At 42.6% G+C, this 26,311-nt stretch overlaps 2 protein-coding genes across 5 annotated transcripts; both read left to right on the forward strand.

Moving 5' to 3' along the window:
- Positions 1-59: 59 nt before the first annotated feature.
- On the forward strand, positions 60-6,379 carry LOC137286908 (intraflagellar transport protein 57 homolog). The gene is made up of 11 exons (XM_067818935.1): positions 60-148; positions 2,122-2,283; positions 2,545-2,653; positions 2,932-2,985; positions 3,342-3,460; positions 3,641-3,737; positions 4,185-4,262; positions 4,436-4,555; positions 4,756-5,022; positions 5,497-5,563; positions 5,835-6,379. The coding sequence occupies exons 2-11, from the start codon at positions 2,126-2,128 to the stop codon at positions 6,029-6,031; spliced, it is 1,266 nt and encodes a 421-aa protein (XP_067675036.1). The 5' UTR covers positions 60-148; positions 2,122-2,125; the 3' UTR covers positions 6,032-6,379.
- Positions 6,380-9,272: 2,893 nt separating this feature from the next.
- Positions 9,273-25,765, forward strand: LOC137286916 (uncharacterized). 4 transcript variants are annotated; one of them, XM_067818965.1, is made up of 17 exons: positions 9,273-9,367; positions 15,205-15,297; positions 15,667-15,848; positions 16,218-16,355; positions 17,558-17,637; positions 18,235-18,354; positions 18,811-18,928; positions 19,302-19,480; positions 19,774-20,002; positions 20,783-20,870; positions 21,151-21,252; positions 21,602-21,729; positions 22,117-22,190; positions 22,344-22,479; positions 23,420-23,523; positions 24,014-24,185; positions 24,423-25,765. In XM_067818965.1, exons 2-17 carry the CDS (start codon positions 15,230-15,232, stop codon positions 24,926-24,928), a joined length of 2,424 nt encoding a protein of 807 aa, XP_067675066.1. In that variant the 5' UTR covers positions 9,273-9,367; positions 15,205-15,229; the 3' UTR covers positions 24,929-25,765. The 4 variants fall into 4 exon arrangements, with proteins under 4 accessions (XP_067675066.1, XP_067675050.1, XP_067675057.1 ...); XM_067818949.1 differs by lacking the exon at positions 9,273-9,367 and adding an exon at positions 10,650-11,071; XM_067818956.1 differs by lacking the exon at positions 9,273-9,367 and adding an exon at positions 10,976-11,071 and having other exon boundaries at positions 15,189-15,297.
- The last annotated feature ends 546 nt before the right edge of the window (positions 25,766-26,311 follow it).

Genomic DNA, 26,311 nt, shown 5'->3' on the forward strand with positions numbered 1-26,311 from the left:
CTGTGTTTTCTTCAAATAAAAGCTAAACATTAATTCTTCTCTTATTGAAAAAAGTACTTATCCCTTGAAACGGAAATGGGCACAAATGTGCGCAGAAAGAAATTCCTTCGGCGAACACACAAATACAGTTACAGAACACGGAATACAGGTAGAAATTTTATGTCGTGAATTGTGCCTACATGTATGTTTTATGAACAACATTGTAGTTTAGGCACGAAGTATATTTAGTCGCACGTTTATTTTGTGCATCACATATTTGACACTGATCCAATAATGACTGATTCATAGGTTTGTGTTTGTTTTGCATCTGTCAATGTTATAACCAGAACACATCCACTAGGCACCACATGATTCTAAAGTATTGTACTTTTCTGGATGAGAGAGTATACAAATAGTTTGAATTGAATTATTTTGTTTTGTATTTATGGACCATTTGAAGAAACAAGATCAGTTTGTTAAATAATGTCCTTGTGACACATGAATAAACTAGAGAAAAACACCATAAATATCCAACAGTGAGTGGTTACATCCTAAATCTAATCAAATGGGCCGAAGGACAAATGGGCCGAGAAGTGCCAAGTCAAATGGGCCAGTGGAAAAATGTCAAAAGGGCCTTATTTTCAGTCATGCGGTCCAGACAAAAACGTTTGTAAATTATTTTCATTTTTTATTGACACATATAGCATTAAGATTATAAGAAATGATATCATACCAACTGAACTGGAGATTGCCAAGCATGTCTTTGCATATCGATAGCAGATTCATAGTTCATAGTCTAGAGCACTAAGGTATCAGTTGAGCACTGGTATATCGGTTCAGGTACTACAATAATTTCAGTTTCTCACAGGTTCATTCATATACCATGTATTCACTTCAGACTTACACTTTTGAACACATCATCAGAAGTGGTAATCAATTAACTACTAATTAGGAAACACTCAATAGAAAATATGTGTACTACTCACGTGAGCTCTTGCTTGGACTGAGACAAGTTTGCCTGTCTCTGCTGTTAAAGTTCCATTTAAGATAACAACACACTAAACACTATTGTACACTATTTTATTGTTTTGTTGTTTGTTTTTTTGGAGGGGAGGTGGTATTTATCATTTCACACTTTTATTTTGTAATTTATTAGATTTGTATTCTTTTTTACGGCTTTTTTCACCTTTGATTTCGGTCCAGTTGACTTTTGGCCTCAGCCCATTTAACTATTTTTTCATCCCTTTTGTCCTTCAGCCCACTGGACTACAACCTGTTACATATTAGATCAGTCTTACGTTCTACAAGTTGATAACACTGGTGGAAATGACATACCATTATGACTGGCAGTTTTAAACATGACTTTGCAGACTTATCTTTTGAGTTAAGAGGGTAGGAAGCAAAGGGCAGACATATGAAAAAATATGTTTCTTGTATGTTATACATTATGTACAAAAGTTTGTTTTAGAAACAATATTCATGCTACTGTTGATATCTTGCTACTGTTGTTTTTCTACCATGAACAAACATGCACATTTTGACATTATGTATATATGAGGTGCAAAATCAGGTCATTATCCTTCAACCTCTTACATGTTATATTTTTATATTACCTGGACTGTTCACATAACACAAGTGTTGTAACCTCCAGTCTTTTAATCAACACAAGGCATGATTTGTTAAGCTTGTTTATATTTCAAGGAAAAGGCATCACTAATGGTAAGATGTGCTCATATTGGCATAATCATGTAGAAAGTGATTGCAACCTTTTAACATATTAATTTTCATGATTTGATCATTGTAAGATTGATTGTGAAAAAGTATAAGTTATTCCTTATGGAGTGATATACACCCAGATCAGAAAACCATGGTTGTTGTGAGAGGTGACTAACAGGATGAGATTGTCAGACTTACTGACATGATGGCTGCTTGTCAATGTCATCTTATGCATAGATCGATACTCATGATGTCAGTCACGGGATTGTCTGATCCGTTCTCAGTTTTTTTACAGACTGCCATCATATAATTTGAAAATCTTTGTGTAGCATTAAATAACAAGGAAAGGAAATAATTTCCATTAACTTTGAAAATAATGAAATAATTTAATGTTGCATTGTGAAGTTGTGTTCTTGTATACTCCAGGAGGATGAGTGAAGACAAGCGTCGTGGTGACGACATCGAGGATGGCGGTCCAGGTCTCATATATATGCCTTTTGTCATCATGGAAGAACTACTTGACAAATTACGACTTCTCAACTATGAGAAAGAATTTTCCAGAAAGTTAAACCTTAAACCCATATCTAGGTGAGTATATCAATATCTTACTATTACTGGGCTTAAGGTGTTTATATTTGCCTTGCAAGTCATCTTTGATGACCTGACTTGACAGGTGACCAATAATTTAGTTACTAATACCTACAGGTTTTTTTTACCAATCTAGCCTAACCACTTAATAGATTTGACATTTTTCAGCTGAAATAGTTATATAACAGGTATAATATCATTGAGTATATGATCATTTTCCTTCATGTCACATTCCCCTGAATGCACTGACCATTGTTGCAGGCATTATTTTGCCATCCCCACCAACTCAGGAGAGCAGTTCTTCATGTTTACATCACTGGCAGCCTGGATGCTGCGTGTTGCAGGACGTAACTTCGAACAGCCACAGGAGGTATGTCTGTTTCCGATGGCCCATATACGTTGCTGTTTCTTGCAGTTCACATTGCCAAACATTGATTTTATTGTGAACATGGTGAAATAAGCCTGTTTTTTATAAAACATGACAAATAAATAAGTTCAAATGTAGTTTATCTCTTGTACAAGTCAGGAGTATTTGTGACACAGTAGGTGGTATGAATTATATCAAAGTAATTTTTGCAGTAGGTATTTTGGTTTGAAATTTTTGCCCTTCCCTTTAAGATTTTCATGACAAAATTTTTGTTCTTTCAGTATGATGACCCCAACTCCACCATATCAAGTATCCTGGAGGAAGTGCGGAGATTTGTGAGTAGGGCGAACCTACACAACTTCGCTGATTGTTAGAAGCCAAGAAATAAACATACTTGTAGCAAATGGAGGCATATAATGGATAAACATGAATTATCATCCTAATAATGAATATACTATCATGAATTTAAAAATCACTCTGTTCTGTCTGGTGCTAGGTTTCAAATCAGAGTGACCATGTCTGATTTAAATAGCTGGTTTGATTGCTACACCAGTGTTGACCATTTATCATAGAATGGATATGTGATGTAATGTGGGTTTGGTTCCTGACTACATTACTGAAGGCTTCAATACCACTTTTGACAATTGTTTCTTGACATAACCCTCATTAAGATGTGGGCTTATTTGTCTAGGGTCACACAATCGATTTCCCACCATCCAAGCTGAAACAGGGAAGTGGAGAACACTGCATCTTTGTTTTGGACAGACTTGCAGATGAGGCACTCAAGAACATCCACTTCAAATGGAACAGGTAATGTTTCACCCGCTGTTGATGCATCATACATAATAGGCCTCAAGGTTTTTAGAGGTCAGTGTTTCTTTTCTCAATGCAGTTGCCTCCCCTGACTGTTAGCTATGTTTGACTGGATGACAAGTTAACTGGGGATAATACAACTTGTCTGCTACTTGTGTGTTGCCTTGCTGTTGCCAGGCCGTCCTATCCTGAAGAGGAGATGGAGGAGGAGAATGTGATTGAGGATGAAGATGCAGAGCTGACTCTGAACAAAGTGGAGGATCCTATATTCGGGGTAGGGTAGATATTGCAGTGCACATGAGTACCAGCTGCTTCTAGTGTAATCATGTGACCAGTCATGTGATCCGCTAGCAACAGACTCGCTCTGTGTATTCCCCGCAAGGAGACGAAATGTCGGACGAAGACCAAAAAGCACAATCAGTCTCGTTAGATGAAATTGCTGACAAACTAAATACAGTTCTTCTCTGGCAAAACGACCTAGAGCAGCGTTCTGAGCAACAATCTCGATCGTTTTCCTGTCAAACTATCGAACTGGTCACTATGATGTAAGTTTACATAAAGCAATATTTCAGCAATGTCATGGCATGGGACACCAGAAATACACTTTTGAAGTATATATAGTGATGTGTTGGACTGTCTCACGTCAGCTATCAACTTGTGCGAATAATACTGAGTTGCAACATGTGAAGTGCTAACTAACCTACATGTGTTGATGTTACAGGGTGGTGATGATGATGACTTTGAGGATGATGAGCCAATGATGGATCTGGAGGGACTGAAGAATCTCAACCAGAATAGGGTAGGGAGAGCAGGTTGTGTTTAATGATATACTGCTGTCATCTCACTGTCACCCATACTGCCAGGATATTAATGAAAACACAGTGTAAACATAATTCTTGTTGATTGATATCAGATTTTAGCTTGGTCTTGAGTCACTTTTTAAGTTAAAAACTTTAATTGTTTTCCTCTCAGATGCAGGATGGCTCTAAACCTGAGGCAATCCTTGATTCAACAACAGATGCCGCTGACTGGAAGCTGGAGGTGGAGAGAGTACTGCCACAGCTAAAGGTCACAATCAGGACAGATAACAAGGTGAGACATCATTCACCATCAGAACATGCGTCATTTACTTCAGTAGGGAAAGGAAAAATCAGATACACCATCACCATTAGATTTTCTAAGACAAAACAGACAGTAAAGTGAAACTTTGCTGGCCATCTAGACACATAACTTGGTGACATGATTCAAATCTGCAAGGTGACAACTGACAGAGAATGTAATCTTTTTTCCAGGACTGGCGAATCCATCTTGAACAGATGCACCAGCACAGGGATGGCATCCAGAGCTCACTGACAGAGACGAAGACATACCTTGACAAGCTGCACGATGAGATCAGCCGCACACTGGAGAAGATCTCCAGCCGTGAGAAGTACATCAACAACCAGTTGGAACAGCCCCTGCATGACTTTCGTTCTGCTCAGGACCAGCTCGCAGAAACAAAGGAGCGATACAAACAAGCCAGTGGTGGGGTCACAGAAAGGTCAAGGTCACTTGCAGAGGTTAGTGAAATGGAAGAATGTGATCAGCCAATGAATTAATGAGTTTAAAATTATGGTACATTCGAAGAGAGGATCGTCTTGTGAATGTCCAAGGTAGCATAGGCCTTGAACAACCCATGCTTGCCATAAAAGGTGACTACGTTTGTCATAAGAAGCGATTAACAGGATAGGGTTTGTTCCCATTTGCGCAGATTGAAGCTGATGAAGTTGATCACTGGATTGTCTGGTCCAGACTCGATTATTTACAGACTGCTGCCATATAGGTTGAATATTGTTGAGTGCAGCATAAAACTAAACACACTCACTCAAAGAGGGGATCAGTTTTGGAATATGTTTTCATCTAATTGAGATGTTGAAATATTTACTTTTGTTGTAAGAGGTAATCACACAAATCACACAAAACCACTATGGTGCAAGATTTCATTTATACAGGTAACTGAGAATAACTGATTCATGATGTGCTTGTGTTGCCAGGTAACAGAGGAGCTGGAGAAGGTGAAGCAGGAGATGGATGAAAGAGGAAACAGTATGACAGACGGAGGTAAATCATCTTGTCCATCTTATTGCTTTCAGTGAAAAGCTTGAATATGAAACAGCAAATGGACCCAGACCTTTAGGACACCATGACACATGAGTACCCTTTTCTTTCTGATGAAATTTCAACATACTCTAACAACATGAATCAGTGTTTGCAATGAAAATGTCACTGAATTGTCTTGTCAAGGTTGAATTACAGTCTGCTCATGTATGTGACATATTGCACCAACACACACACACAAACTATTTACTGAGTTTATTCTGTGGCATTTCAGCTCCACTGGTGAAGATCAAGCAGGCCATCCAGCAGCTGAAGAAGGAGAACACACAGATGGACATCCGCACAGGGGTGGTGGAGCATGTACTGCTTCAGGCCAAACTCAAGGACAAGACCTCACAGAACAAGCAGGCCCATGGTGGAGGGGTCGGGGCAGGAGGACAGGATTCATTTAATGACTTTAAAGGGCTGTGATATTCATCTGAACAACACAGCTGTTGATGGTCTCAGGAAAAATGAACTTAACCGAGTCAAAACATCACCTCATAGATGTATTTAGACATGCCCAGAAGACACAGAAAGTCTTTTAGTCTACATGATCTTTTAGATTTTGATTTCATCACGTTTTTGAAATTTTGGAGTAACATCAGTGCTGGGATTTTATCAAAACATCCCAAGAAAATTTGCCAAACTTGTACAAGTAACATCTGTGAAGATAAGATACATTCATAGGTACTGAGACCCAACATTGTCTTTATTTGTATCATGTTTTATGTATCATCCACATTCCGTCCAGATATGTAAATAAATGTGTTGAAGATGTGTCATGTGTTTAAAGTCATTCATACATGCCATATATCTGTATTCATTAAAACAACTGGGAATTATCATCACTAGTTAAAAGAGGTTTTGAAAGTAATGTGTTTCTGACCCTGAACGTGAAAGGAGACTCTTAGGACTTGCCCAAATAGTTGACTGAGCAAGTTTAGTTTAATGTCAGGTTAAACAGGATTCCAGTCACACCATATCGTGATTGCTTCATGTGGGAGAAAAGCCTAAAGTGATTTCACCTTCGTGGAATTTGGAGCATAGGCAAAACGAACCCTGATTGAGCAAACCCACCCAAGGGACACAACTCTGCACAGCACATGGGTTGCCTGGAAACTGTGATGCAGGCAAGATACCCGTCTTTTTTCAGAAAATATAGGGTCATAGATAATAATCAAGATATCATGAAAATGAGCTTGATGCTTTCATCATCAATTTATACACTTAAGGTTCAGTAATACAGGGCAGTTATGAAGAAAACCTGAATGAACATTAAGGGTCCAATGCTGCAAGAAACTACGTCACAAGTGACTAGTGTTCCAAGGTCAAGGTCGCAGAGCAGTCAGTATCTTGTGTGGCCACCATTAGCGTCAATGGTTGCTTGGCATCGGCGTCCCATAGACTGGGACAGTTTCCGCATGAAGTGCCTGGAAATTAGTTGGTACTCTTCCCTCAAGGCCACAAACAGAGCAGGTAACGCCTGTGGCTGAGGGTCACGCTGTCGCACACGACGATCCAATTTGTCCCACAAATGTTCAATGTGGTTAAGATCCGGTGATCGTGAGGGCCAACGAAGAACCCTAAAGTTTTTCTGGACAAGGAAATCCCTGGTTATTCTTGCAGTATGCGGCCGAGCGTTATGCTGAAAACTGACGTTCTGGCTGTTCATGAAAGGAAGGACCTGGCCCTGATTTCTCGAAACAAACTTAAGTCTGAGTTTTGACTTAAGTTCAAGTTTTTGCTCAAATCTGAGAAAATGCAGGAACATGCATTTTCCATAATGAAAGGAAATTGGTATCCAGCTCAAACATAGTAGACAGTCTGAATTTGGTGGACAGATTTCTTCAGTTGTTTGGACCTTTTTAGTCTAAAAAATGCAGTTAAGATAAAAATTCATCAGTCAAATTGTCATACTCAGTTTGAGATTTGAGTTAAAACTTAAGTTTGTTTCGAGAAATCGGGCCCTGAGGCCTGATGATTTCATCACAGTAACGTCTAGCTGTCAAATTGCAGTGGATGTGAATGAGATCTGTCCTGCCATTGTATGAGATCCCAGCCCAAACCATGACGCTTCCACAACCAAATCTGTCCACTTCCTGTACACAATTTGCAGCGTAGCATTCGTTACGACGTCGATATACACGTGCTCTTCCGTCGGGACGTCGCAGCATGTAACGGGACTTATCGCTGAAGATAACAGTTCTCCGTCTTTGCAATGGCCATGGGAGATGTTGACGACACCACTGCGTTTTGCTGATGTTGACGTGTAAGGACAGGTCCTGACAAAGGTTTTCGGGAACGAATACCAGCCTTACGTAAGCGGTTCCTCACAGTCTGATCAGAAATTTTGCTGAGTCCTGGAACTATGTTGTGGAGGATGCTGTGGTGAACCTGTTCCGCAAATGTCGAAGCCTGAGTGGGCGTGGTCAATGGGGTCAACCTGATCTGGGGCGATCACGTTTTGTCCCTTGCTGCTGGTAGGGATGCCAAAGTCTTGCTATGGTACTCTGTGACACATTCAGTTGCCTTGCAATCGCAGACTGAGACCCCGCAGGCTCCAAATGACCAATCGCAGTGTTGCGCTGAGCCTCAGTAGGTCTGGGCATGAACACCAAATTTTAGGTTGTCAATTGTCTCAAGAACAGTGAAACCCCCGACGTTTATTGGAAATTATGTGTGGAATGTGCGTGCAAAAGGAAACGCATGAATTTCTTCCCGTTCACAATTTATTGCATTTATTGAGGAAAACAGATTTTGGTACGTTTTGGTAAGTTGTCCTCAACGACAATGGATTCAAACTCGGAAATGTTTGCAGACAGCGTTCGCCATAGATATGCTGATTACATAGACACCAATGATTCAAATTCGAAAAGTTACATGGAAAAATACTACCTAAGCGTTTCTTTTTTTAGTAGTTTATTTATTTCCTGAAATAGTGTGTTTCCAACACTATCCCTGCCGTTATAGAGTGTCCCTGAAGTTGAGACAGTGATTTTCTTTAAGGCTCTTGCACTGCCTCTGTAATATTCGTGAACGTTCCCCCTCCAGATTTCTCTCTAAACGAAACACTGACACTATTAAATTACCTATAATGTTGTACTCATGTCATTGCTCACAATTGCATTCCGAATCTTTATAACCCAAATCTCCAATGCATTTTGATTCCGTTAAATTCCTGGTAAAGTATCAACACCTCAAATACACTGAGGCCATTTTTATTCCATTATTCCGATATTGTCGTTACGAGTAGCGTTCTGCTACGTTGCGAATGCCCTTAAAGTTGGAACACCGGGTACCGTGATTGTTTGGCAGGTTTTGGGGTTTTTTAAGCTAGAGCTGCTGTAGCTTGTTATTGCAGCTTAGCTCCCTTACACCTGCTGCGATAGGTATAACAAACTCGCAGTTTTCAATACATGAACGCACTGAGGTCCCCGTGTGAGACGTCACCCCGAAAGGGGTTCACATGCGAGAAGAAAGGAGGGGCGATGGGTGTACACCCTGGGCACTGTATTGGCGTGCTGCAGGCAAATATCTTCCAATTGCACTAACTGCAATCCGAGTACAAAATATTTTTCAATTGATTTTAGGTTTAGCTCAGATATGAAAGGCATGAATGATTAACAATGCCCATAAACATGTGAACAACGCGAAGCCTATTGCAACCACGCATGGAAATGTATTTGCACGTGCAACAGGAAGTTGGAAACCACCACTGTGTGGGAGGGTGGAGATGATCGCGCCGTGCATGGAATGAGTGAGTGAGTGAGTATGGTATTATGTCAAGTTAGGCAATCCCACTTCTCAGTTCACCAGAAATGTGCTTCACACATTGTATCCATGTTGGAATTTTAGCTACGTGAGGAATCGATCTCAGCGTGGCGAGCGAACGTTGTGACCACCAGTTCACCCCTGTTTGGAATGTTGTTCCTTTTCCCTCAAGTCTAGTGTCTCTGGCATCAAACGGAATTGGCAGGTTGAAGATCATAGTTCATGTTCTGTGAAAACGTTTTGGGTGTTTTAAGATTATGGTGAAATTTTTTTCTAAAATAATCTGTGTATCTGTAACGAGGTGTTCCAGGGAGGTTTTTTCAAAAGAGATCGTGACATCAAACGTAAGTACATAACAATCGAGCCTTGGTACTTTAAACAATCCATTAATTCTCTTCCGAGGCATTATCTGTTCCTAAATACGTTTGGTTGGATGTCAAATAAATATATTTAAGAGGCTATCACGTTTCATAGTTCACTGAAGCGCATTTCTGCATCCATGATGATCGGGTTTAGAAATGATCTTCACTAACACATGCTTGTCTTAAGAGGCGACTAACGGGATCGGGCGGTCAGGCTTGCTGACTTGGTTAACACGTCATCGTATCCCAATTGCGTAGATCGACGCGTGTACAGTTGATCACTGGGTTATCTGGTTGAAGCTCAATTATTTAAAGACGGCTGCCATATGGCTGTAAACAACAAACCAACCCAAAGTTGTACACAGTTGCGGCCCCTAGGTGTACCAGAAACCGGTTGTCGCTGGTTAGAATCCCAGGCTTATCCTCGTCTCCACGACGGTTCGTTTGTAAATGAGTTTGTGTGCACTTACATGTATGTGCCAGATGCTCAACACTAACACACCGTTAACCAGCGAAATTAAACAATGATGAATTATACCCAACTCATCATAAACGTTTGAACATGCAATATTATATATATTTAGCAATATTCCGGCCATATCACCGAGGGCCATAAGAAGCAAGACCTCACGGCATTGTTGATGGACTGAACTGTTGGCTTAGCCCACTTATTTCACGGAGATAAGGTTTGCTGTGTGTGACTTTCAGTCTATTTCCCGTTCACGAGGACATTTCGACTGGGACGAGGAAGTAACAGTTTGAGGTGAAGCTACACATGTATTGCGATATTGGGACAGTAATAGAATTTCAAAACATTGGCCATGGGGTTAAAGGTGAAAGGCGTTTCCCAATCATACAGTATGGTATGGAGACACGGAATAATGTGAGGATGTTTGACAGGAAAAGAAGGTCCTGTTATCGCTGACACACACACACACTGTAACACCATGTCCGGCCATTGCGACAACACCGTGAATGTATGCTGTTAGGACAGTGGTCGACACCTACTATAGTTCATCTACTGTATGTATATATAGCTGTCAACACGGCGATGATTTATAGCTAGACACTTAAAGTGTTGAATAGCCGTCCATACAGCATGTGACTGTCGCCACCCGTCCTACCCATTCACAGCGTCGTGCTGGGAGATTTAGAGTCGCGCATGTTGAACTCTGTTGACAACCTGCTTGTTCTCCCGGATATAAACAACTATGACGTCACGGATCAAGCACCACTGACTATGTACACATGTCGATTTGACATCGGGTAACTGTTGGAATACTCCTGCATAGGCAACGTGCTGGTTCGAGATACAAAACCCGGCCGCAATGTAACAGTGAGTATGTGTGTGAGATACAGCCTAGATTGGCTTGACAAGGGCTAGGCATTGACATGATTTGCCACGTTTGTTTACAGTGCTTATCTGCTACTAGTGAGACGAAACTCATTCTGAACTGTTATGTAGTCATGATTGGGGGTGAGGAGACAATTATATGACTTGCTCGGTAACCTGAAAGGACTGTTAGACATGACCTCAATAACAGCTCGGCTATACCTGTTGTCGTGCATGTGCTGGTTCCGCTATGGGGCGCCTGCTGTTGGCCTTGCTGAAATGGGCCCAGACTCGGGTAAGTCATGGCAAGCTCACCTGGCCTTGTTAAACGGGATTCCAGGATGGAGACGGTATCCCACATTGTCATCATGCTCCCTTCGCCGGTGTGCTTTGTCCACGTTGTTGTCTTGCCTACCAGTTTCTGCTGGAATATTACTGTCTGGATCAGTAATCTGTCACTCACTCTTGTGATCGGACCTACGATCTCACATCACATACATGCGCACCTCCACCCATCCATCCACCTCTCCACACGAGCACTGATTCTTTCCGCAGCACCGGCTGGGCCGTGAGTCATGTGAAGTAGTGCAAACAGTACTTTATTCCACGCTAACACGACTAGAATTACTGCATGATGGATGGAGGACACTGAAAATTAAAGTTTCAATGTTCAGCTAGTGGCCAGGCATACCAACTGCTGATCCACTTCGCCGAATTTCAGGCGACTCTCAAACCCACCCACTCACGATATCTATGAGATACAGGAGGGGCCGCGTTTGTAAATCAGTAGAGTGCAGGGGACAGTGTCAGTGCACCTATGGGTGCATGGGGACAGTGTCAGTGCATCTACGGGTGCATGGGGACAGTGTCAGTACATCCTTAGTCTAGAGGGACAGTGTCAGTACATCTATAGGGTGCATGGGGTAGTGTCAGTACATCTATAGGATGCATGGGGACAGTGTCAGTACATCCTTAGTCTAGAGGGACAGTGTCAGTACATCTATAGGGTGCATGGGGTAGTGTCAGTACATCTATGGGTGCATGGGGACAGTGTCAGTGCATCTACGGGTGCATGGGGACAGTGTCAGTACATCCTTAGTCTAGAGGGACAGTGTCAGTACATCTATAGGGTGCATGGGGTAGTGTCAGTGCATCTACGGGTGCATGGGGACAGTGTCAGTACATCCTTAGTCTAGAGGGACAGTGTCAGTACATCTATAGGGTGCATGGGGTAGTGTCAGTACATCTATGGGGACAGTGTCAGTGCATCTACGGGTGCATGGGGACAGTGTCAGTACATCCTTAGTCTAGAGGGACAGTGTCAGTACATCTATAGGGTGCATGGGGTAGTGTCAGTGCATCTACGGGTGCATGGGGACAGTGTCAGTACATCCTTAGTCTAGAGGGACAGTGTCAGTACATCTATAGGGTGCATGGGGTAGTATCAGTAGATCTATGGGTGCATTGGGACAGTGTCAGTACATCCTTAGCCCAGAGGGACAGTGTCAGTACATATATAGGGTGTAGGGGACAGTGTCAGTACATGTATTGGGTGCATACAGCAGTGTCAGTAGATCTATGGGTGCATGGGGACAGTGTCACTACATCTATAGCTCACAGGGACAGTGTCAGTGCATATATAGCGGCAGTGTCAGTGCATGTATAGAGTGCATTTAGCAGTGTCAGTAGATATATGGGTGCATGGGAACTGTGTCAGTGCATCAATCGGCACAAGGGGGCAGTGTCAGTACTGCTATCGATGCAGGGGGCAGTGTCAGTACCTTTATAGGATGTAGGGGAAGAGTGTCGGTACATCGATAGGATGCAGATGACAGTGTCAGTTCATCTACAGGGTGTAGGGGAGAGTGCCCGTACATCTGAGGGTGCGGGGGGTCAGTGTCAGTACATGCATAGAGTATAGGGGGGCAGTGTCAGCACATCTATTTGGAGCACGTACATCTACAGAGAGCAGGGCTCAGTGTCAGTACATCTCCTGGATGTAGGGGGCAGTGTCAGTATATCTACAGGGTGTAGGGGGCAGTGTCAGTACATCTACAGGATGTAGGGACAGTGTCAGTACATCTACAGGATGTAGGGAGCAGTGTCAGTACATCTACAGGATGTAGGGGGCAGTGTCAGTACATCTACAGGATGTAGGGGACAGTGTCAGTACATCTACAGGGTGTAGGGGGCAGTGCCAGTACATCTTCAGGGTGTAGGGGACAGTGTCGGTACATCTACAGGATGTAGGGGGCAGTGTCAATACATCTACAGGGTGTAGCTATATATAGGGGGCAGTGTCAGTATATCTACAGGATGTAGGGGATAGTGTCAGTACGTCTACAGGGTGTAGGGGGCAGTGTCAGTACATCTACAGGGTGTAGGGGACAGTATCGGTACATCTACAGGATGTAGGGAGCAGTGTCAATACAACTACAGGGTGTAGCTATATATAGGGGGCAGTGTCAGTACATCTGCAGGGTGTAGGGGGCAGTGTCAGTACATCTACAGAGTGTAGGGGGCAGTGTCAGTACATCTACAGGATGTAGGGGGCTGTGTCGGTACATCTACAGGATGTAGGGAACAGTGTGAGTACATCTACTGGATGTAGGGAGCAGTGTCAGTACATCTACAGGATGTAGGGAGCAGTGTCAGTACATCTACAGGATGTAGGGAGCAGTGTCAGTACATCTACAGGGTGTAGGGAGCAGTGTCAGTACACCTATAGGGTGCAGGTTTCAGTGTCTGTACATCTAGTGTCCTGACCAAAGTGACTGAAGTCGCCTACATGCGGAAATGCCCTGTAGGAATGAGTCACATGTGCACCCGGAAGTACACATTGAATATGAGTTGTTTTATAACACCAACTAGGACTGTTTGTATTCAAACTCTTCTCGACATGTAGGGGGCGGTAGGACAGCATAGTTTTAAAGGCTCTTCACACCGAAGTGGTTCGATTCAACGTATGGGTACAATGTGTAAAACACGTAATATTGCTGGAATGTTGCTAACAGCGGCGTAAACCTGAACTCACTCACTCACTACACTCAATAATGGGGAATTTAAACTGTTAAACTTTAACTAAACTCTCCGCAGTGGTCTGTAACTGTGACACATGTAGAAGGGCTCTCTGATCTCAGGTTACCAATTCTCATGACTACTAGAGACGAAGACATATTATCACTACCGACAGATAGAGGCATTTCATGTCCCGATCCCGAGGTAAGTTTACAGCTGAACTGTTCTGTCAGTCGTAACCCGGTGCGTTTCCGGTGTCTCATCTGTCGAATTCAAGAAGTTCGCTTTCAAAGTCGCGTGCCTCAGCAGGATCCGCCGATCGTATGTTCTGATTCCCGATTATTTCCGACTGACGCATGATTTGTGAGTACCATTGCCTCATGTATCTACGACCTGCGTCTATTTGGGATCATCCTTCTATAGTAGGCAGACAGGACGGAAAGTTCCATGACTATGTTCCGTCGATGCCTATAATATGACAACAGTGAACTGTCACACTGTACTGTGGGGAGTGGTACCTCCCTCCCCACCCCGCCCTACCCCACCCCCACACCAAGCGTTACTGTTACTTTATTATTAAATTAAGTCTCACTATAACTGACTGTTATTACAACTGAGTCTCACTATAAGTGACTTTGCTACAACTGAGATTTTCTGTAATTGTCTTACAACAACGGAGTCTCACTAGAACTGACTTTGCTACAACTGAGATTCTCTGTAATTGTCTTGCTACAATCGAGTCTAACTACAACTGACTTTGCTACAACTGAGATTCTCTGTAATTGTCCTGCTACAACTGAGTCTCACTATAACTGACTTTGCTACAACTGAGATTCTCTGTAGTTGTCTTACTACAACTGAGTCTCACTACAACTGATTCTTTCTACAAATCACTATGACTATTACTGACTGTCCATGTGTTTGTATGATGCTGAAGAGAATATAGCACATAACCACAACAACATGTCACGCCTCAGCGGGTCCATTTCCCGTAGACGAGATACTGAATACCGACTACACACTATTGTCGTTTATCGTGAATTCTTTCACAATCAGTGTGAAAGGATGTTATATTATATATATATGTGCTAACATTTTCAAGAGATTTGCTACTCAAGGTGACGAGTCACTTGTAACCTTGAAATGGAGGAGCACGTTAGGAAGTCTCACAGGCCATCACTCAGCTTCTCCCCGTCAAGTTTCATTTCTCGGTAAGTCAGTCCCTTGCACCCTATACCTATATCATTCTCCTTTGTAGAAATGGATGACAATACAGAAAACCAGATATACAATGCCCCAGTGTGAATGTGATGCTTGCTGACTTGAACCAGTTGGGGAATCATGTCGCACCAACAGGAAACTACAAAGACATTGACTTTCCATTTAAGAATGCTTGTATAAAAGGTACACTGTATGTGAACACACGTTGCATAAGTTCAGTGATATATCCGTCTATATCATCATGGCAAACATGGTAACTTCATTACTGGGTTTATGCAACAAGTAGCCACATACTGAATGTTAGCTCACAAAATGAAAGGTTGCGACTGTGATGACTGCGATGTCATGCACTGTTGAAGGTTGAAACTACGCAACAACACCGACCCCCCACCTAGCCCCGTGGAGACTGAACATGATGCACTGCTGGCTTCAGACCCGGAACTGGATGTGGAGCCAAGTCTACCTGCGCTGAAGGAGCTGCTCGGAGCCAGAGCCCTGGCTCTAAAACAACAGGAACGGAACCGCCAGGAAATACTGAATGGTGAGACCTCAGGCATTCAACAAGCATCTCTTAATGAGAAAGCGAATGGCGAGAATGGAGAAAACGGTACATTTATGCTTCTTTGTGTTGTTGGCAGTGTAATCCTCCCTGACAAAGCTGGAATACTGGTGGTGCAAAACAATATTCAGACATTCATATATGTTCTTGTTCTGGGGAAAATGCGTTAAGGTTAATGTTGAAAGAACAGTTCTCCTCACAATCAGACACAATCAGACACTCACAAGAATTGTCAAGGTTCGTGTCTCAAGTGAAATCCTTTTGGTGAATATACCCTGGAAGGGACGAGCTACAGATAAGTGTTTTCATAATATAATTATGTAAACGATGTAATGGCTGTACATATTCCAGAGCTTCTACACACGGAGAGACTTCACCTGCGAGTTCTAAGGGTTCTGGACGAGATGTTCCGTAAGCCCCTTCTGTCTGACTATCAACAGGTGGCACATCACTTGTTTCCGGAGCTGGAACAGATATTGAGTCTTCACAGTGAGTTCCACAGCCGGTTTAGTTCATACATTCACGCATCAGGTGCCACTATAGCGCGACTTCCTAGAGAATTGAATGAAGTCTCACCTTGGCTTGGTAACAGCTAGTGTTTGCGCTGTTAACGCTGACACCAAACCTTGCTCATCGACAGTCATAGATCAAAGATCTGTATGTCATGAGTTTCATTATATATGAGTGAGTGAGTGAGTGAGTTAGTTTAGTTTTACGCCACACTCAGCAATGTTCCAGCTATATGGCAGATGTCGGTAAATAATCGAGTCAGGACCAGACAATCCAGTGATCAACAACATGATCATCGATCTGCGAAATTGGGAACCGATGACATATGTCAACCAAGTCAGCGAACCAGACCACCCGATCCCGTTAGTCGCCTCTTACGACAAGTATAGTCGCCTTTTATGGCAGGCATGGGTAGCTGAAGGCCTATTCTAGCCCGGGACCTTCACGGGTCTGGCAGGCATGGGTAGCTGAAGGCCTATTCTACCCCGGGACCTTCTCGGGTCTGGCAGGCATGGGTAGCTGAAGGCCTATTCTACCCCGGGACCTTCGCGGGTCTGGCAGGCATGGTTAGCTGAAGGCCTTATTCTACCCCGGGACCTTCACGGGTCTGGCAGGCATGGGTAGCTGAAGGCCTATTCTACCCCGGGACCTTCACGGGTCTGGCAGGCATGGGTAGCTGAAGGCCTATTCTACCCCGGGACCTTCACGGGTCTGGCAGGCATGGGTAGCTGAAGGCCTATTCTACCCTGGGACCTTCACGGGTCTGGCAGGCATGGGTAGCTGAAGGCCTATTCTAGCCCGGGACCTTCACGGGTCTGGCAGGCAGGGGTAGCTGAAGGCCTATTCTAGCCCGGGACCTTCACGGGTCTTCATTATATGTAGTGGTGTTAAAATGTAATGTTTATTTCTGACATTCAAAAGCTGTAAGATTGTCAAATGGTTCTAGAAGTGAGGGTTTGGCAGTATGATTACAGTATGATTACAGTATGATTACAGTTGCAGAGGTCAACAAATTTACCGAGCATACTGTAAGATCAGTCAGTAAGTCACTTCACTCAAGAGAGAACCAAGTCATATTCATTTCAAAGATGTACCATGATCAGAAATACTGCTATGCTGTGTAAAATATCAAACAAATATAAAGGTTACAATATTTAACCTATGCCGTGTGATGTCACCAGGGGAGTTTAACAAACAGCTGCAGGCACGCCGAGATGACTCCCACATTATACAACAGGTGGCGGACGTGTTTTTGTCCTTGGTAAGTTGGCGGAAACCATCTGTGGACACATTCCTCAGCTGCTCGCAATAAAAGCTACTGACGTTGGCGAGTATATGTATTTAGTGTATCTCAGGTTCGAGAAAATAATTTATATTCTCTCTTTCCTAAGTTGCCAGGCAGGTAGCAAGCTAATTCTTTCGTGTAAGCCTGATATGTTGCAAAGCTGGCTTATTCATATAGTATTGAGTACTTGACCAGATATTTTGGCAGCAATCATATGTAACCCTAAGCTTTTGTTTCAATAACGGTAGCTATGCCCCTGGTTGCTCGTACAGCATGTCCCAGTGAAATCTACTGATGTCCTCCAGGGGTATTCGGTGCATCTCAGTTTCAAGAGATTTTAAACTACCGTTTTGACATCAATGTATAGTCATACAGATGAATGTCATCATTTGCTGAGCTCGGGTGTCCCGTAATCCAGGGTGCACGTTATCATGTTATGACAATTGTTGTGGGTGTCTCCAAATTTAAATGCCCACTCAAGTTAAGTAAATAGATGGTAATAAAATCAATATAGTCGTTTGTGGTGCGAAAGGCAGCTTCAGTCTACACTAACACTTGGTGATTCTGCTGCAGTTTGACGGCGACACGGGGAGGCTGTATAGTGCAGCGTGTGCTGAGTATTGTCGCAAGCAGAAACAGACACTTTGGAATGTGAAGAAATGTAAAGACCCACACCTTACCCAACTTATCAGTGTATGTCCAGCGATGAATCGACAACTCTTTACACGAACAATGATGATAATGTTCTGGAGATACAACGACTTCATTCTGTGAAAGAACTATTTACACATCAAAAAGATCTCGTGGTGTGAAACAAAATCTTATTAAAATGTTGCTCTTCTTATATTTGACAGGTAGTAGATATAGTAGTTTGTTTAACAGTATGAATACTGACGTGTTGTGTACAGGATATAGTAGACGTGTCAGACCACACCACCTCTCTGACTCACAAAATAATCACTGGTCACTCTAATATTATATGGTTATTTAACAGAAAATTAAATTTCCTTGTTTTATGCATTTTGTTAATTGCACGTATTAAGATAAACGAAATATTATCTTTGTCCTATTAAGATGCAATCTGCCTCTTCATTTAAACGGTTGTTCAGTGTCTGCATGTTTACTTTCAACCCTTCCACTGTGTTTCAGAAATCTGAGAGCAGTCCTATATGCCGTCAGATGAAACTGAAAGACATGGTGTCAGCCCAGATGCAGCGTTTGGCACACTACCCAGTGTTTATTGGGGACGTCATCAAATATACTGATGGTATGAGTTGAGTAGCGTATTACGTATAGGTAGAGACGTTCCCTGTGTTTACATGTTGTGTAATGATTTCCCCATGTCCAGGTGAAGTTAGGATGTGTATTGATTATTATTTGTCCAAAACACACAGAATAAACAGAAGTTTTGTATTAGATCCCTTGTTCAATAATACCACCATAACTGCACGGGGTTTTTTTTGTTTGTTTTTGTGTGTGTGTGTTGGGTGAAAACATACAGAGGCTGCATTCGTGTATAAAACGTGTCAAGGTCACTTGATTTGTTTTGTCGGTCGTTATATTCCGTTCTCGGATAGGAATGCGCTGGTGAATCGTTCTTTCTTCGGAAAATTTTATAGAACAAAACGTTTCTTCTGCAGATTCAGAAGAACTCTGTCGGCTCGAAAAAGCACTTCAAGAAAGTCGAAATATTGAAGCCTATGTGAAGCAAAGTGTGCTTGATTATGAAAACTACTACAGGCTGTCAGCTATAGTGGAAATGTTGGACAAGTCATCAATAGACAACTCCCCAAACAGCTATCTGTATACGGAAGTCAGGGTAGGTCCAGTTTAAAGAAGAATGAGCTCGATTCATAACCATTTGGATGTTACTAATATTCGCATAGAATGTAAATGATTGGACTGAAGTTGACGAATGGTACTCTTGACGTAACGTGATGTTTTGTGCAAATCTGCACGTGCTTACTCACCTTTCCTTCTCTGACAATGTGAATGCTTCCAAGTCTGCTTCCTTATGAGTCTTTTGTTATTAATGATCTGTTGAAAGTGTCCATGGTTAAAAATCGTGTAATCTCGTCGTAAAATAATGCTGCTCACATGTTCATGTTTCAGGATCTGGATCCAAAGCGAAATACGCTTGTGTATGACGGAGTGTTATCGATGAAGTTGCGGTCACATCGGATGATGGATGTGCATGTGGTGCTACTGGAGAACATCATGGTGCTGTTACAGAAGCAGGATGATAAACTGGTCCTGTGCCACTTTAACGATAAAGAAACCTATAAAAGCAATAGCCCTCTTCTCCAGCGACAGAAGCTCCTAGCCAGAGAAGATGCAGCAGGTACGTGGGGGATCAGGTGCTTGATTGGGTCATGACACGGACATGGAAACGTTTGTGTAGCTGGCTGTGCTGTGATGTGTGGCAGGGGTGTAACTGATGGATATGGACCTTCCGAGAATGACTGGGGCAGTGGTGTAGCCCAATGGTTAAGGCGTTCCCTCGTTACACCGAAGACCTGGGTTCAGTTCCATACATGGGTACAATGTGTGAAGCCCATTTCTCGTGTTACCCGCCGTGACATTGCTGGGATATAGCTAAATGTGACGTAAAACTTAAACCACACACTCACTCTTTCGAAGATTACTGCTTATTTGCAGGGATATAGATGACGTTATTGGTGCAGGTGTTTGGTTGATAGAGTTGTTGTTTGTGATAGTAATACTGGTGTGTTGTTCTTGACCTGGCTATTAATGTGGGTTTACACCGGAGAACGTGGATTGGTACGGTCATTGCAGTCAGCATTTGGGCTGTCATTATTCCCTGTCGGTAGTGACATAGGATGTGACCTAGGATAGTCACTTGTTGCTGTGGTTCGTAAGTGCATGATAGGTGTTTGTGCATGTTGATGCAGTATGGCGGTTGGTAGGTGTCACTAGCTAACTGATACAGATTGATGTTGGTGTGTGTTTGTGCTTGCGTGTTGGGCTTGCTGCAAAACAAAGCTTAGTTTCTGCAGTTTGGAGCAAAGATACATTTAGTATTACTGTGGCATTTGTAATCACAGCCATTATGTACCCGAGTCTTAAGTGTCTGAGCATGGATGCTATTCTTTGATTTCAGATAAGAAAGCATTCATGGTGATAAACAGTCGAGCATACAAGCCAGAGATGTACCAGTTCGTGGCCCAGTCCAAGGTGGAGAGAGACAGGCGAGTACTTTAGTCACCAGTGTGTCTGAAACGGCTGCTGGTTCGCACAATAATTTACGAAGTAGGCGCTGAAGGCCGCTGACGTAGCCTTGCCATTATGTTATTGTAGTAATATGACTTGGCAGAAATGTGTATGTTATTAACAAGTAAAGGGTATCTTATCTTATGAGAGATGGACACGTGATTTTGCCAGGGTGATCAATGAAACAGTTTTGAGGCCATGTTTCATAGGTAGTTTTCTGTGTTTCAGATGGTTATAGTTTTATGTACATTGTTTCAGATGGGTAAAATATCTCAGTCAGTCTGTAGCTCGCCCAGTATCAACGCCACCCCATGGCACCAAGGACCCAAGTATATCACAGACACATCCAAGCAAACCAAAGTAATTCCATTTTCATATAAGGGCCGAAGACCATTATTCACTAACCGTGATCAATTTCCCTTGAAGATCTGGGTTAGAATTCATCTTCAGTAACCCATGCTTGTCGTAAGAGGTGACAAACGGGATTGCATGGTCAGGCGCGCTGACCCGGTTGACACATGCCATTGTATCCCATTTGTCCAGATAGTGCGGTGAAAAACTAAACTCACTCACTCACTCATCACTCACTCTGTCACATCTATGTCTGCTATAACAATTCTAAATGGTTTAAAATACACTGGTGTGGGTGGAATGTATGACCATAATGTATAATAAACAATAGCTATTGCATGCTGTTACTTTGTTCTAGTCCCACAACGCCACCACACAAATTGACACGGATCAGCACGGAGACAGCTGATTCACTGATTCAGCCACATGAAGTACATATATCAGATCCTGTAGTGGAGCAGGCAGAACAGGTCCTCACCCCAATAGGTAGGTGCCCTCCCTCCACTACCAGATTTTCATGATATGGTGGTCAGGGTCAAGTCAGCTTGAGGGAGAAGAAATGCATGGACTTTGAGGGACGGGTCGTCACGGCTGAAGATGAGCGTGTTTCTTTGAGGGTCATTTGCACAAAATGCCATCATCTAGACCTAATTTTACAACGTCGAAATGTACATTCCGCGAGAAGGATTGCATGGTGTTGACTGACATAATGCATTGTAGCAATACACGCGATCTGAGATTTCATTACTGCATCATTACTGACATATTTATATTTGCCCTTCATCGCTGCATGTGTATAAGGAGCATGTCTGCCTCCTCGTCCATAACATTTACTAACTGATTCAATGGACGCCATTTATTTCATGTTGACAGATAAGCTGAGAAGGAATGATCAAGCTTTGAAGGCTTCACTAGAAGAACGGAACGATATATTAGCAAGCATTACGGTACGATCTTTCGATGGCGCTCACGACCTTTCAGATAAAACATAAATAGGAATATATGCATATTTTGTTGTATATTTCCACAAGTTTAACTTCGCTATTTTATTAGAAAGATAGAAATTAAAGTGTTCGAACATGGCTATTTGTTGTTGTCAGGTTGTGACGAGCGGTGACCATGACGACCACCATAGCAACAGCATTTGTCTGATAAAACAAGCAGAGGAAATAAATACTCAACTGACGCAGCTTGTGATAGACTCAAAGGATTTATCTGCTCCAGAGACATCCCAGTGTAGGTTGATCTAACATTCTTTACTAGCTATAACCCCGGGAGAGCTTAGCTTGGAGAGCTTGGAAACATTCTCTTTTTCGCATCTATTTCCTCTTGATTCATAGAGCATGTTAATTGAACAATCTTAAGTATACAGCTAAATTTTACAACGATTTAGTTCACTTAATGGGGATTGTGGAGATAATCTTAAGATCCTACACACATACAGGTGTTGTTTTGACAGTGTTATGTTGTATATAGGTACTGAGTTGTGACAGTGTTATGTTGTATATAGGTAGTGAGTTGTGACAGTGTTAAGTTGTGTGTAGGTAGTGAGCTTTGACAGTGTTAAGTTGTGTGTAGGTAGTGAGTTGTGACAGTGTTATGTTGTATATATAGGTAGTGAGTTGTGACAGTGTTAAGTTGTGTGTAGGTAGTGAGTTGTGACCGTCATGTTGTGTGTGCATGGTGTGTTGTGACAGTGTTATGTTGTGTGTGCATGGTGAGTTGTGACCGTCATGTTGTGTGTGCACGGTGCGTTGTGACAGTGTTATGTTGTGTGTGCATGGTGCGCTGTGACAGTGTTATGTTGTATGTGCATGGTGCGCTGACAGTGTTATGTTGTATGTGCATGGTGCGTTGTGACAGTGTTATGTTGTATGTGCATGGTGCGCTGTGACAGTGTTATGTTGTATGTGCATGGTGCGCTGTGACAGTGTTATGTTGTGTGTGCACGGTGTGTTGTGATAGTGTTATATTGTGTGTGCATGGTCTATTGTGACAGTTATGTTGTGTGTGCACGGTGTGTTGTGATAGTGTTATATTGTGTGTGCATGGTCTATTGTGACAGAGTTATGTTGTGTGTGCATGGTGTGTTGTGACAGTGTTATATTGTGTATGCATGGTGTGTTGTGACAGTGTTATGTTGTGTGTGCTATCAATGATATGCTCCATGTTACAGCATTGTCCACGAGTACCGGACAGCAGAAGGTTACACTCCCTATTTCCGTACAGCAACTACTGGAAGTGACGTCAAAAATGAATGACTGTATCAACAAGTTGCATGTACGTACCCTGTAGGTGCCACGCCAGTGTGTGACCAGGCCACGGCGTTTTCACACATTCTCACACTCTTTCTGTCCTTACTATCAATGTCCTCACTACGCTCACTAATCTTTCCTACCACTTGTCACCCCCTCTCTCTCTTTCAGTAACCCGGCTACAGACAGACAGACGGACAGACAGACAGATAAACAGACAGACAAGTCTATTTGCCAGTGTCCGCAGCACATGTCCCAATCACACATGTCCCTCTCTCCATCCAACGCTGTCTTTCATCATCACCCCCACCCGAAATCTGCCAACAGATTACCGGCCTCATTCTGTCTTATTAGGGTATAGGTGACTCAAATATATACATTGTGTTTATATATGTGACTTAGATATATACGTTGTCTTGATATTGCTGACTTAGATATATACGTTGTCTTGATATTGCTGACTTAGATATATACATTGTGTTGATGTAGGAGTAATGTATATATTACTTATACAGGTCGTTATCCAAAATCAAAGCAGCGAGAAGCGACGGCTAATACGTGAGTTAAGTGAGACGAATGGGAAACTCGACAGAGTCAGTAACTCGACACAACTTACACAGGACCTGTCCCCAGAAGTCGACGTGGACACCGCTGACAGAGACGCAAAACAGCAACCTCCTGTAGATGGTGAGCATCATCTTTGACAATGACCATTTACTGTTTGGATGTATGATGCCTGTAAACATGCCCAAAACACGGCCTTAACATACACATAGAATTGAATGGTGAATCTTAACGGAACCAGTGCAATGCATGTCATGCAGAGCATTGCTCTACAATGTATACAGAGATTGTCAGATATCAGTGTACATACATATACGCCTGTATATACCCCTGCATGAAACACGTGTTTTGCTGTTTCAGAAGCAGCAGATGGAGACACCGAGGAAGAGCGAGAACGAGAACAGGAACAGATTAGTCACGTGGAGCAGGCAAATGTCGGAACCAGGACTAAACATGACACTGACCTTCTCGGCAACCCTGTGCAAGAATCTAAAGACATCTCTCACCGCAGTGAAGAGTTGAGTGTGTCCACATCTGACGACACACTTTCGGAAGACAGTGTTGTAAACTCAAACATAGAGATTGTTTCAACAACTGAATCTCTTGGCGATTTAACGATGGAGAGTTCCTGTTCCATGCCCACTACCTCTAGATATAGTATTAGCCTGGAGGAACTTGGAGACACAGATACAGACTCTGTGCAGACATTGGAAGGTGTTGTGTTGCCAGGAGACCTATATGCGGAAGACCCAGTGGCCGGGGAACAAACCAAGACGACACCCAACACTGAGAACAGTGACACCAAGGTCTCTTCAGAGGGGTCGTCAGGGGATCTCAGTCGGTTTTACCCGGACTTCCGATTGTGATGCATCCGATAGGTGCTTGTGCACGCAATTGTTACGCTGACGTCATTTGTTTGTTTCTTTAGGCTGACATATATTAGGGACCTATATATATTAGCTGTTTAGGGACCACTTTTGACGACCATTTTGTTACTGCAACTAAATCACCGAACATATTGCATCGATAACACGCCTCAGAAAGGTTTACTAAATTTTCACTTTAAGGAAAGAGACCATCGACTATAAACTTTTCCGTTATACTTGCCTGTAAACTATAGACACTAATGTATCTTTCATTTTGGCAAATAATCATATTTATTTATCAAGTACATATTTGCACCGCACGAAATAAACAATGCATTCTCTGTCATTTTATTTCAAACTCCAATATTTTATCTCTTTCACACCATCGTTTACTGTCTCTATCAAATTCTTTTACTTGCAAGTATGATTTGAGTTTTTATGCCTCCAAACAGTGAATATAATTACTATTTCTGTTGGGAATTGTTGAATTGTTTGATAATGTTTACCCTTTTGTGTTGTGTCGTACTTTTGTTATGAAATAGGATAGTCTCGGCGGCTCCGAATTTCATTTTTGCTGAAGAGCACCATAGATATAAACCAGGATCCTGTGATCGGCTTCCAGAATATAATACCTGGCTTGTCCACACCATAGCATTGTAAAGGCCTAGGTCCTTCATTACTTCGGTCTCCCTTAGAACTTTAAACGGAGATTAGGTTCTGGCAATTTGTCTTTCTAGCATACTTGACCACGTCTCCAGAAACACTTCATGTGTTCAAGTGTTGTATTGTGAAAGTCATTTACGAGGAATTGTCATTAAAATCCGTTTCCATGATCCAGATGTTGTCCACGTGTAGACATTGTACACCTGAAGCGTGAGTGAGTGAGTGAGTGAGTATGCTGTTGTCAATATTCCAGCAATATCACAGGGATATCACAGCGGGGAAACACCAGAAGAGGGCTTCACACATTGTACCCATGTAGGGAATCGAACCCGTATTTTCGACGTGATGAGCAAACACTGTAACCTCTAGGCTATCCCACCGCCCCCTGCACCTCGAAATGTAACGAGAGTGCATGAGGGTTGCTGTACACCACAGTGACCAGCAACAGTGTGGCGGTAAGTCACGACTCACCCCCAGCATCTGGAGACCCTCATACCAGTTAGACACGCCCACATCAACACATGTTTCATGTTTCTTCAATGTACTGTGATATGATTAAAAAGTTAACAAGGCATTAAATGAGAGGTGAACATCCTGTTTGATCATGTGTTCGGTCTCACCATATACAAAGGATATATTGAACGTTATCCTTTAATTTTCCTAGTCAGACTCCGTTCATTCACTCCGAGATCTCAATGATATCATATTCTCCAGGTCTAC

Source organism: Haliotis asinina, chromosome 1 (assembly GCF_037392515.1).
Source record: "Haliotis asinina isolate JCU_RB_2024 chromosome 1, JCU_Hal_asi_v2, whole genome shotgun sequence".
NCBI classification, from domain to species: Eukaryota; Metazoa; Mollusca; class Gastropoda; order Lepetellida; family Haliotidae; genus Haliotis; species Haliotis asinina.